General features: G+C 37.3%; 1 protein-coding gene across 1 annotated transcript in view; it reads left to right on the top strand.

Annotated features, from left to right (window-relative positions):
- The window catches only part of LOC149806073 (protein sidekick-2-like), a 137,248-nt gene that overhangs the window by 63,446 nt on the left and 60,045 nt on the right, over nt 1-13,757 (top strand). Inside the window, exons 19-20 of the mRNA XM_089950947.1 lie at nt 6,525-6,756; nt 8,128-8,243. Of these exons, the coding sequence (XP_089807073.1) occupies nt 6,525-6,756; nt 8,128-8,243 (348 nt within the window). The remainder of the gene's footprint in view (nt 1-6,524; nt 6,757-8,127; nt 8,244-13,757) is intronic.

Raw genomic sequence — 13,757 nt, 5'->3', positions numbered from 1 at the left:
CATGCTTTCCTCCACTAGCAGTCAGTCTTGCTTATAAAGTCAAGGCATCTGTGGATATAGATGATGATAACAAGAATCTGCCATTCATAATGTTGACAATTGTCAATTACTGGGCATCTCTCAGATAAATTTCATGACCCTGTTATCTCCAGAGCTTTCATTTGGCAGAGTCTTTTGCCTGCAAAGTTCTCAACTCACTGATTCTCAGTATTCACATGTTCCTAGCCTAGATAAAAACTTTTCTGCCTTAAACATATCTGCTGTACTATGTTACAAAGTGGACAGATAAGTGTTTAAGGCCATGTCTTAGTCTAGAACATTGTGTTGACTGTTGCACTTGACCTCAGGTGTCTGGCAGTCTGGAAGTGACCAGGCCTTAGATTCAGTAGGCCATTATGCCAGGGCAGTCTGGAAGTGACCAGGCCTTAGATTCAGTAGGCCATTATGCCAGGGCAGTTCATCACATAATGCCATTAGTGTATGGTTGGAGGAGTAGCTTGAATTAAAGAAGGTTGTTTGATTGATTGATTGTATTTTTATGGCACATCAGCACTGTTAGGCTATTTAGCGCTATACAAAAGGTTATATGTAGGATTAATTAAAAGTGATAAAAGGTTTCTTATCCACCAACGATTAAAAAAAATCACATAGCTAAAAGTAAAACGATAAGATGATAAAGATAATTAAAGACGGTAATTTATTAATTTTTCATTCAGATAACAGGAAAAATTGACATGGTAATGAATCTCATTTTATTTAGAGGTAGGCCCATTATAATCACTTTATTGGCAACTTTTTGTAATGAAGTTCAGTTGGCCACTACCTCTTCTCAACATTTCATTTATTTAAGTATGGAGTTCTTAATACATGTTTCGTGTGTTTTGTTCATGCATCAGAAGCATTGTCAGCAATGCTATTTATTTTTGTGAGGGAGTTTTTTTGATTCCTTGGACTATTCCTTGTGGAAGTGGGTCTTTGTTCCACATCAGCTACCTTTGCATTTGCCCTCTGTAGATGGTCTTTTGGCACAGTAGTACCTTGGGTCAGTTAGATTACCGTATTATGCTCTCAGCTAAGATTAAATATTCCCTTTTTCAAAAGGTAAGACAGAGTGGATAGCAGTGGGAAAACTGATAAAAAGACCCACAACAAATCTCATTTTGATGAGTTGTGGAGGACACATGCTACCAGACTTTGTGATGGTCAGTGGCAAGTGGGCGCAGCAAAAGAAGGCTCTTAGAGTCTTGGGAATGAGGGCTATTCTGACTGACTCCCACACTTGGGTGGAATTCATCCAATAAAATATGCCTGATAATGTCAGACAACTCAGTTGTAGTGATGTACCTCTTTGAAGAAGGAAGCAGAGAATCACCAGATCGTTGCCTCCCTGTATGGGTTACCATTGCTGGTGTTTACAGTAACATATAAATATTTAAGTCTGACTCATCTGGATGGGTGTAATCTCATGGAAAACTCATTATCAAGGAAATGGCAACTAATTCATGCAGAGGGGTCTGTATCCATCAGTTTCCTATCAAGTGTATGCCCTATGGTGCTAACAGATTCCAAACTCATATGCAGTGAAGTGGAACAACAAACCACCCACAAATCATGAAGGCTTCATTTCCAGACCCAGAAGCATAGGTCAGTGATGCCCTTTCAATCAGTTGGGAGTTAGTTTGGGTATGCTTTCCCTCCACTGGTTCTTTTCTGGATTAATGATCTTGATTTAGAGACAGACATACCTAGAAAAATTGTAGGAACACTTGCACTGCTCAAGCAGCTGGGGATGTCACTGTTCCATCCATGTCCCGAGAAAATCATTCATGCTTGACTCCTGTCAGGGATGCCTTGTGTCATATGTGTTTTTGAGTCACAGAGAGGATCACATCTACTTGAAGGCCCTTTACTTTGAAGGTATATGAGGTGAAATGGCAACATTTAATGTTTGGTATCATGTCAGAGATGTCACACATACTCACAACAACCATTCTCCAACTGGCTAGCTTGTTTCTTATCCTCTTTGAGGACAAGAATTTAGCCTGCATCACAAGCAAGAAATACTATTTCATTATTTCAGACCGGTTCAGATATCACAGAAAGGATGATATTGGCTGCAACAAGGACCTTTCTGACTTGATGTTCATTTGCAACATAACCAGACCATGTTTGTTCCCAAATTGGAACCTCTCATGTGTTGTGATGCGCAATTCATTTCAGTTTAAGTTCTGTCTTTCACCTCAGAGAGCTGATGTCGTACAAGAATTGCTTTCTGATAGTACTAACTTTAGCATGCAGGGTGATTGAGCTACATGTACTGTCTGTGGAACCAAACTACATGTAGTTCCATTTTTATGGCTTGTAAGTTCTAATAACACTGGTCAACAGTGAAATCATTACTGACTTGAAAAGGCCCTAATCTGTAGTATTTTGGTGTGCCGAACACGAATATAACCGTGAAAAATTTGTATTGGCTCTCGTTTTGAAGATATTCATATACCTCATTTTCTATGTTTCACTGTGTAAATTTCTCCAGTAGGACTGCAGCAACATCCGGAATAATGATGTAACATTGCATAATACCATCATGCTCACATCATCCACAGTTGATTGCATCATTTTCTGATGCAATGCAATACTAATGCCATGCGGCTGCTGAAGTAAGTTGACGTCAGCAGTGTACTATACATGTGTAGGCCTATTATACTAATGCCAGGCGGCTGCTGAAGCTGACATAAGCAGTGTACTATATAAAGCCCAATCAGATAGGTTCAGCATTTAAAATATTTTAGACGTTGTGCGAGACAGTTCAAGCTACTGTTACATAAAACTTATTATTTTATCCATTTACGTACAATAAAGAACAGTAATGCCTCGAAAGTGTGTTAATACCGCGGACAATTTTTGCTATATTTGTGGGGAAGTGACATTTGCCAACCAGAAGAAAAGTATCAATTCTCAAGTGAAGAAGGCATATCATCTTTACTTCGGATGCAAGGTTGGTGACCAAGACAAGCCTTGGGCTCCGCATATATGCTGTGCTACATGTACAACACAGCTTTCACAGTGGTTGAATTGCAAAAGGTCATCAATGCCGTTTGCAGTCCCAATGGTGTGGAGAGAGCCAAGCAACCACCTAAATGACTGTTACTTCTGCTTGGTTCCTCCTCTTTCCGGCGGAATAACGAAGCGAAAGAAGTCGAGAATAGTCTACCCAAACATTCCGTCTGCATTGAGACCAGTTCCACATGGTGAGGGACTTCCTATTCCAGAACCTCCAGCAGAATATTCTCTTGATTCATCTGACGAAGACAAAGGTGAGTCGACCTGTTCTTCTCCTGGTCCATCAGCATGCAGTGATCCAGATTTTCACTGTGGTGCATCATCAACCCCACACAGAATAACACAGGAAGAACTAAATGACCTGATTCGTGATTTGGACTTATCAAAGAACAAGGCAGAATTGCTAGGATCAAGACTCCAACAATGGAATCTTCTAGAAGAAGATGTCACAATTACTGCATATCGAAAGCGCCACCAGCAATTGGAGCCTTTCTTCAGAAAGGAAAGTAATCTGATATTCTGTTCCGATATTGAGGGCCTCATGAATGCTTTAAAAATCACTCATGACCCACAAGAATGGAGACTATTTGTGGACTCTTCGAAACTGAGTCTCAAGGCTGTGCTTTTGCACAATGGAAACATTCTTCCATCTATTCCAGTAGCGTATGCTGTCCACATGAAAGAGACATACGATAACTTAAGGCAGCTACTGAATTCCATTGAGTATAACAAGTACAGCTGGCACCTCTGTGGTGATTTGAAGGTAGTTGCCCTTTTAATGGGACTGCAGCAAGGATATACAAAATACATGTGTTTCTTATGCGAGTGGGATAGCCGAGCAAGGGAAATGCACTACATGAGGAAGGAATGGACTCACAGGCAGAATGTAGCCATTGGAGAGAAGAATATCCAACACCCAGCTCTGGTTGAGGCTCAGAAAATCTTGCTACCACCCCTTCACATCAAACTAGGTTTGATGAAGAACTTCGTGAAAGCCATTGACCGGACTTTGCCAGCATTCCGATACCTGCATGAAAAATTCCCTCGACTCAGCGAAGCAAAGATTAAAGAGGGAGTTTTTGTGGGTCCTCAGATTCGAGAGCTTTTCAAAGATGACCGGTTCAACAACTTGCTGGAAGGTGACGCGAAACAAGCATGGAATGCTTTTCGCCTAGTTTCTACAAACTTCCTCGGAAATGTTAGGGCAGAAAACTATAAGGAACTAGTAGAAGACATGTTGATGAAGTATAAGAAACTTGGCTGCAATATGTCTCTAAAGATTCACTTCCTTCATTCCCATTTGGATTTCTTTCCTAGCAACTGTGGTATTGTTAGTGATGAACACGGCGAACGTTTTCATCAAGATATCGCAACAATGGAACAAAGATACCAGGGAAAATGGTCCACTACAATGCTGGCTGACTACTGCTGGACACTCCTCAGAGATGCTCCCGAACAGCTGTACAAGAGACAGGTGAAGAAATCTAAGATGTAGTCAATGACTTGATTTTTTATAGGTAGGCTATTACAGTTGACCTTTTACTATTGGAATGCATTTCGTTATGTAAACATTAATTTCTTGCAGATTACAAAAAAACTAGAGCCAATTTTGCAATTTGACTGTCATATTCGTGTTCAGCACATAAAAATTGATAAGATTGACTAATTTTATTTCAGTAACATGACTTTTGTAAAAATTTGTTGTCCAGTGTAATATAAAGTGGTTTTGTTTCCAAGAACAGGTTGCCATCACTAGCCAACTAGCAAATAACTACATGCTCTCCTCAAACTGCAGGATCACATACATGTCCTCAGATGATATCCAAGAGAATATCAGCATTGGCCACAAAAGATTACTCCTACCGCTTAAAGAAGGCAAGGCAACTCTACAAGCACTGACAACTTGGCTAAAGGGAGCATACTCTAAACTCTCACATGACCAGGTACAACAGATAAAGATATCAGCTCATGAAAAGTTTGAGATTTCCAAAAGACCGGCCTTTGAACATAATGTCTCAGTTCGAGGCATAATGGATTCATTTGGCTGGCATGCCTAGGATAAATTCTCCTTGTTCCGTTTGCATCATATGGCATTGCAGAGGATAGAGCTAAATCTTGTCAGGCTACTGGTAGCTATCCAGACAGTTGTCTTGCCCCATTCATGAAAGCACAACCTGGGACCCAGGCACAACCATACCACTTGAGCTGAATTCATACACAGAACTTTTAAATTGAAGACTAATCCGGTGTGAGATCCCACAAAGACAAATCTAACACATGCAGACACACATCTTCTATTGTGTTAAGCTAACATTAGGAGAAGTTCATCCTTAAGTAAAGTAATCAAGCTCCTACAGGGTGACACAGGTTTGATGTATTTCTTTGTACCTATTCTTCTGATGCTATTGTGACTTGGTAATGTATTTGATGGAGAAAGCAAATCTTAATGAAAGTTATGTTTCTTTGATAATACTTGCCCAGTCATGTTACTGAAATTTCCTCCACCCTTCCCAGCAATGCATGCATCCTATTAAAGGATTCCATCAACTTTAAACCGGTTAGATCAAGGATACAAATAGACACCTAGCACATGTTCACCAGTAAGAGTTGCTTTCCTTTGTCAGTATGTTATATAAACGATAAAACATTTTTCGTCATTAGGGATGGCTGAATTCAGTGGTAGCAGAGTGATCCTAATGGTAATGTAATCAGGTAAGTATTATAACTTGCTCAGCTTTTGAAGATATTATGAATTACTATTTTCATGGATTTCATTGTTGCTACAAGCCACAGATTTAAAGACTATCTTCTTTAGAAACCACAGATCCTTGTACAAGCTGCAAATTTAAAGAACACCATTTTTTAGAAACCACAAACCCTTACCCCTGTCCTTAAATGTACAAGCCACAAAATTTAAAGAACACCATCTTTATAAACCACAGACCCTTACCCCTGTCCTTAAATGTACATGCCACAAATTTAAAGAACACCATCTTTATAAACCACAGACCCTTACCCCTGTCCTTAAATGTACATGCCAAAAATTTAAAGAACACCATCTTTATAAACCACAGACCCTTACTCCTGTCCCTAAATGTACATGCCACAAATTTAAAGAACATCATCTTTATAAACCACAGACCCTTATCCCTATCTTTAAATGTACGAGCCACAAATTTAAAGGACACCATTTTTTAGAAACCACAGACCCTTACCCCTGTTCTTAAATGCACATGCCACAAAATTTAAAGGACACCAATTTTTAGAAACCACAGACCCTTACCCCTGTCCTTAAATGTACAAGCCACAAATTTAAAGATAAAAAAAAATTAAACCATCTTAAAAATCTCTTGCAACGCTTGCTCCAGTCCTCAAAGTACAAGCAAAAATCTAGTTTTTCACAAAACTATGAAAATTTGAGCTTATAAATTTACAGTAATTTATTTCCTTGCAATTTTCAGCCTCTACCAGAGATTGCCTGGAATGGAGTGCCTCGTGGGTACAGGATGTATTACAGGTTGAAGGATAGTTTGGACAATTTCCGCATCATCACCTTGGAAGGGATTAATACTGATAGCAACATCATTGATAAGCTTGAGGAATGGATGGAATATGAGGTGAAAATGGTGGCTTATAATGATGTGGGTAACAGCTCCTTCAGCCCTACCACTGTAGAAAGGACACGAGAATCTGGTAGGATATTGCTATTGTCAATTACATTTAATTGTTAAAAATTTCCTCAAGAGAATTGACAAGGCACAGCAGGTACTCGTTTTATTCAGCAAGTGTGTATGTATCATTGTTACAGAGTTGGTGTATTATGGCAGTACATTAGCAGTGTTACATTTTGCTTTCTTCTGTGCCCACTTCCTTTCTGTTATAGGTCCTTTTGTAACTCTTTATGATGATTGAGTTTATCCACAGTGTTTCACTGTATTCCGATTTGTACACCCAGTGCCGAAGCATTATTTAAGTTTGCATTCAAGACAGTCTTGTTTTCATGGTGTCATGTGGGACATTGTGGTACCATTTGTCTCTTACCAATTTTTCATTTATTCAACACATCTGTTACTTTTTTTGTAATTAAAGCTGATTAATTAATTAATTGATTACCAAATAGATATTATTTTATGTTTGAAGAACTGATGGATGAGAAAAATCTCCATATTGGTATTTGTTGTAGAGGCTTGGAACTTTTAGTCTGTAAGTTACCTTATTTGCATACTGCAAGACTATGTACAGCCTGAAAAGGGCTGTTTATTGTCTACTGCAAGACTGTCCTGACAGCCTTGAAATGGGTTGTTCATTGCTCACTTGTGATTTCCTTGCCTTAATCCTAACCCTGACATGGATTAGACTAATGTGTGCACTATTTTTTGGTTTTGTCATATTTCATCCACCCACACACACGTGTGTGTGTGTGTGTACAAACTCAAAGTATGTCATTTTTTTCTGTAACTGTTGGCCTACATTGTGTATTGATATGCTTGTTTCTAGTACATGCTTCCGCCAGTTTGCATTAAAGCAAAATGTTTCACTTATTGAATTCCATAGTACACCATTTAACTTGCTATCTTCAGTGATATTCCTAATGTCAACAGTTATTTGTGTGATCTATATACTGGATTAAAATCGCTTTTACATCCAGGAAGGTATCTTAGAAGCCTCCAGTGTTAGTACAGTGACGTTGGAGTTTTCACATATTTGGGCAATTATAGTGCTTTCATAATAAGACTGCCATTCAGTTTAATTATTTTCTTATAAAAAAACAAGTTGTTTTATTTATATTTGCAGAGGGGTGACACATTCTATTCCAGTCACTATTATTTACAAATACTTGGATTTCATGAAGACTCCCCCCCCCAAGTAAACTCTATTTACTTGCTGATGTTACTAGGCTTATTGTACAACTAATATCATTATTTCAAGAGTAACTCTAACTTTAATTATTCATAATATTATGTGTGCATGGTAATCAATTTAAGAATTGACTGAATCATCAGATGTCCAGGATAAGTCCCTATCACTGTGATTTTTAACTAGATTCTGTGAACTTTATTTCAGTGCCCAGTGCAGGGCCATCTAATGTTCAGGCTGTGGCCAAGTCCTCAACCAGTGTCAATGTAACCTGGGGAGATGTACCCTTACTAGACACAAATGGCATGATAAAAGGATACAAGGTAACATGTCATTTCTGTTTTTGGCAAATATATCTGTTCATTGTATTAAACGTACAAGGCAAGATGTCATTCATTGCTTTTAGGCTAATATATTTTTTTCATTGTACAAATTCCAGTTGTCTGATTTGATTTGTAATTTTTTTAGGAACTGGCAATGTCCAATTTAATGTTTTATTTTTTAATGGAATCTTTTTGCCTCCTGTTTATATTCAAAGATGAATGCAGTGGACGGAAATAATATTGTATCTACACACAGACTGGCACAGTTTGAGGACTTTGAGCTTCCCTCTCACAATGCTTAAGTGTTATATACTATACCAAACTCTCACAAGGCCTAAGGGTTGGATATTATACCAAACTTTCACAAGGCCTAAGTGTTATATACTATACCAAACTCTCATAAGGCTTAAGGGTTGGATATTATACCAAACTCTCACAAGGCCTAAGGGTTGGATATTATACCAAGCTCTCACAAGGCCTAAGTGTTATATACTATACCAAACTCTCACAAGGCTTAAGTGTTATATACTATACCAAACTGTCACAAGGCCTAAGTGTTATATACTATACCAAACTCTCACAAGGCCTAAGGGTTGGATATTATACCAAACTCTCACAAGGCCTAAGGGTTGAATATTATACCAAGCTCTCACAAGGCCTAAGTGTTATATACTATACCAAACTCTCACAAGGCTTAAGTGTTATATACTATACCAAACTTTCACAAGGCCTAAGTGTTATATACTATACCAAACTCTCACAAGGCTTAAGTGTTATATACTATACCAAACTCTCACAAGGCCTAAGTGTTATATACTATACCAAACTCTCAAAAGGCTTAAGGGTTGGATATTATACCAAACTCTCACAAGGCCTAAGTGTTATATACTATACCAAACTCTCACAAGGCCTAAGTGTTATATACTATACCAAACTCTCACAAGGCCTAATGGTTGGATATTATACCAAGCTCTCACAAGGCCTAAGTGTTATATACTATACCAAACTCTCACAAGGCTTAAGGGTTGGATATTATACCAAACTCTCACAAGGCCTAAGTGTTATATACTATACCAAACTTTCACAAGGCCTAAGTGTTATATACTATACCAAACTCTCACAAGGCTTAAGTGTTATATACTATACCAAACTCTCACAAGGCCTAAGTGTTATATACTATACCAAACTCTCAAAAGGCCTAAGGGTTGGATATTATACCAAACTGTCACAAGGCTTAAGTGTTATATACTATACCAAACTCTCACAAGGCCTAAGTGTTATATACTATACCAAACTTTCACAAGGCCTAAGGGTTGGATATTATACCAAACTCTCACAAGGCTTAAGTGTTATACACTATACCAAACTCTCACAAGGCCTAAGTGTTATATACTATACCAAACTCTCACAAGGCCTAAGTGTTATATACTATACCAAACTCTCACAATGCTTAAGTATATTATACTATATCAAACTCTCACAAGGCCTAATGGTTGGATATTATACCAAACTCTCACAAGGCTTAAGTGTTATATACTATACCAAACTCTCACAAGGCTTAAGGGTTGGATATTATACCAAACTCTCACAAGGCCTAAGGGTTGGATATTATACCAAACTCTCACAAGGCCTAAGGGTTGGATATTAAACCAAACTCTCATAAGGCTTAAGGGTTGGATATTATACCAAACTCTCACAAGGCCTAAGGGTTGGATATTATACCAAACTCTCACAAGGCCTAAGTGTTATATACTATACCAAACTCTCACAAGGCCTAAGTGTTATATACTATACCAAACTCTCACAAGGCCTAAGTGTTATATACTATACCAAACTCTCACAAGGCCTAAATGTTATATACTATACCAAACTCTCACAAGGCCTAAGTGTTATATACTATACCAAACTCTCACAATGTTTAAGTATTATATACTATACCAAACTCTCACAAGGCCTAAGGGTTGGATATTATACCAAACTCTCACAAGGCCTAAGGGTTGGATACTATACCAAACTCTCACAAGGCTTAAGGGGTGGATATTAAACCAAACTCTCACAAGACCTAAGGGTTGGATAATATACCAAACTCTCACAAGGCTTAATGGTTGGATATTATGCCAAACTCTCACAAGGCCTAATGGTTGGATACTATACCAAACTCTCACAAGGCCTGAGGGTTGGATATTATACCAAACTCTCACAAGGCCTAAGGGTTGGATATTATACCAAACTCTCACAAGGCCTAAGTGTTATATACTATACCAAACTCTCACAAGGCCTAAGTGTTATATACTATACCAAACTCTCACAAGGCCTAAGTGTTATATACTATACCAAACTCTCACAATGCTTAAGTATTATATACTATACCAAACTCTCACAAGGCCTAAGGGTTGGATATTATACCAAACTCACACTAGGCCTAATGGTTGGATATTATACCAAACTCTCACAAGGCCTAACAGTTGGATATTATATCAAACTCTTGCAAGGCCTAATGGTTGGATATTATACCAAACTCACACTAGGCCTAAGGGTTGTATATTATATCAAAGCCTCACATGGCCTAAGGGTTACATAATATACTAATTTCTAACAAGGCCTATGGATTGTATATTATACCAAACTCTTATGAGAATAGCTAAAACAAAATTGGTGGATCTAGGTGAGATTGTGAAAACAGTAAATGGTATTTGCCATCTTCATCATTACAACTGTCAAAACACCCATGATAGTAGCTGTTACAACTGTCAAAACACCCATCATAGTGAATGTTACCATCTGACAATGCATCATGGTGAGAGTGTTTTATTTAGATGCCATACTTTACTTTTTGTGGGTCTTCTGTTTCTGCAGAGAGCAAATAGAACTGAACTAGAATCAAACTCAGAGGAAGGTCAAAAGTAGATTCTACATTTACAAATTTACTATTTTGTTTAATTGCTGATGTGGTCTATATTGCATATCATATTTTTTCAGCTGTCTGAAGGAAGATTTTATTAATAACAGATGATTTAAGATTTTACATGGTGTTAATAGCTTTACCTTGAAATAAGAATGTCAGGTCATTTGAGAAAGTTAAAAATAAAGAAAGACAAAAGTATATTCCTTCATCTTCTGATAATTTTAATAGACATTGCCATGTCATAAATTAATAGACCATGCCATGTAATAAATTTCATGTGTATTTTTATTTTGTTTAGATATTTTAACATTTTCACATCTCTCCTTAGTTCCCTCAGGCTTTCAAAATATCTGTATATAATTTAGAGCATTTTTTTCACTCATATTGTTTCTAATAAGTCTATGAACCTGGTACTTCAAAACCTCATTTACTTATCTGAAGAAATAAAAGATTACTAAATTAATTTAATGCTAAACTTTATGAAGACAACAAGGTAGGAACTACAAAACCCAAATGAGATGTGAAATTTTGATGAAGATATTTTGGAGACCTAATCAAGCCTCCAAATGTAATGTAAGATGTTAATGGGGAAAAAAAGTACGTGTGTTCTGTCATAATTTCTAGACTGTGAAAACAGAGCCTAATACTTGGCTAGAAAGTCATGTTATTGAAGGTAAATACAACAGACTTATCTCATGTTACACTGTAAAAGGTTAAACTATTAGCAATTGATCACTGAACTGCAGTCTAGTCATATACACCAAAACATACCCCTGAGCCAGTTGGAGCTTCAAATATCGATTACAATGACATTAAAATCAAGAATACAAGCAATGCCATAATTATGCAATATATAACATGAACTACTGTCAACAGCATAGAGCCAGATCTGATGTTACGTAATGTTCTATGGCAGGGGTTAGCAATCTGTTTTACATAATTGACACTTTTTTCCGGATTAATTACAAATGAATGAGTGCGTGCCACCAGTAAAAAAATAACACTTAAAATTTAGATGTTTGGCTACCCTTTGCATGCCACACAAAACCTCCTGATGTGCCACCTTGTGGCACACGTGCCGTTGGTTTCCGACCCCTGTTCTGTCGTATTACATAATGTCCCATTTATTATGGCATGTCAGGGTTATTAGACACAAGTTTAGTTGAATGAAAAGGGTTATTAGACACAAGTTACCAATGAATGAAAAGGTTTATCAGATACAAGTTTAGTTGAATGTGTGTGTGTGTGTGTGTGTGAGATGGATTTTTAATGTAGCTTTAACATGTTCAGTCATATCGCTACAATGTCTGCAGTGTGACAGTTTATAGTGACGTCTAGCACTGGGGCATCATGCCACAGACATGTAACATGATGTCCCACCCAGTCACATTATCCTGACACCAGGCCGACCAGTCCTAACACTAAGCTCTTAATGCAGAGTGCCAAGCAAGGCAGCTGTTAGTACCATTTTTTTCAAGTCTTTGGTATGACTCTGCCAGTGTTCAAACTCGTGACCTCCCGCATCCAAGGCAGATGTTCTAACCACTAGGCCACCAGTCCAGTAGATCTATTTGAATGAAAAGGGTTATTAGATACAAGTTTTGTTGAATGCCAAAGGTTATTAGATACAATTAAGAGCTTAACATTTTTTCCCTGAGTTTTTCGTGGAATAAACTGTCAGTTCCGACTCACACAGCAAATAACGCCCGAAGGGCATTATGTAGTTGAATGAAATGGTAATCAGGTACAAGTTTAGTTGAATGAAAAGGTAATCAGGTACAAGTTTAGTTGAATGAAAAGGTAATCAGGTACATGTTTAGTTGAATGAAAAGGTAATCAGGTACAGTTTTAGTTGAATGAAATGGTAATCAGGTGCAAATTTAGTTGAATGAAAAGGGTTGTCAGATACAAGTTTAGTTGAATGAAATGGTAATCAGATACAAGTTTAGTTGAATGAAATGGTAATTAGGTACAAGTTTAATTCAATGAAATGGTAATCAGGTACAAGTTTAGTTGAATGAAATGGTAATCAGGTGCAAGTTTGGTTGAATGAAAAGGTAATCAGGTACATGTTTAGTTGAATGAAAAGGTAATCAGGTACAAGTTTAGTTGAATGAAATGGTAATCAGGTACATGTTTAGTTGAATGAAAAGGTAATCAGGTACAAGGTTAGTTGAATGAAATGGTAATCAGGTGCAAATTTAGTTGAATGAAAAGGGTAATCAGATACAAGTTTAATTGAATGAAATGGTAATCAGATACAAGTTTAGTTGAATGAAATGGTAATCAGGTGCAAGTTTAGTTGAATGAAATGTTAATCAGGTGCAAGTTTAGTTGAATGAAAAGGTAATCAGGTACATGTTTAGTTGAATGAAAAGGCAATCAGGTACATGTTTAGTTGAATGAAAAGGTATCCATATACAAGTTTAGTTGAATGAAAAGGTAATCAGGTACAAGATTAGTTGAATGAAATGGTAATCAGGTACAAGTTTAGTTGAATGAAAAGGTAATCAGGTACATGTTTAGTTGAATGAAAAGGTAATCAGGTACATGTTTAGTTGAATGAAAAGGTAATCAGGTACATGTTTAGTTGAATGAAAAGGTAATCA

The sequence above is a fragment of the Sinohyriopsis cumingii genome, chromosome 2, assembly GCF_028554795.1.
Source record: "Sinohyriopsis cumingii isolate HCF-2022 chromosome 2, ASM2855479v2, whole genome shotgun sequence".
NCBI lineage: Eukaryota > Metazoa > Mollusca > Bivalvia > Unionida > Unionidae > Sinohyriopsis > Sinohyriopsis cumingii.
This window is presented reverse-complemented; position numbering and strand designations above follow the sequence as displayed.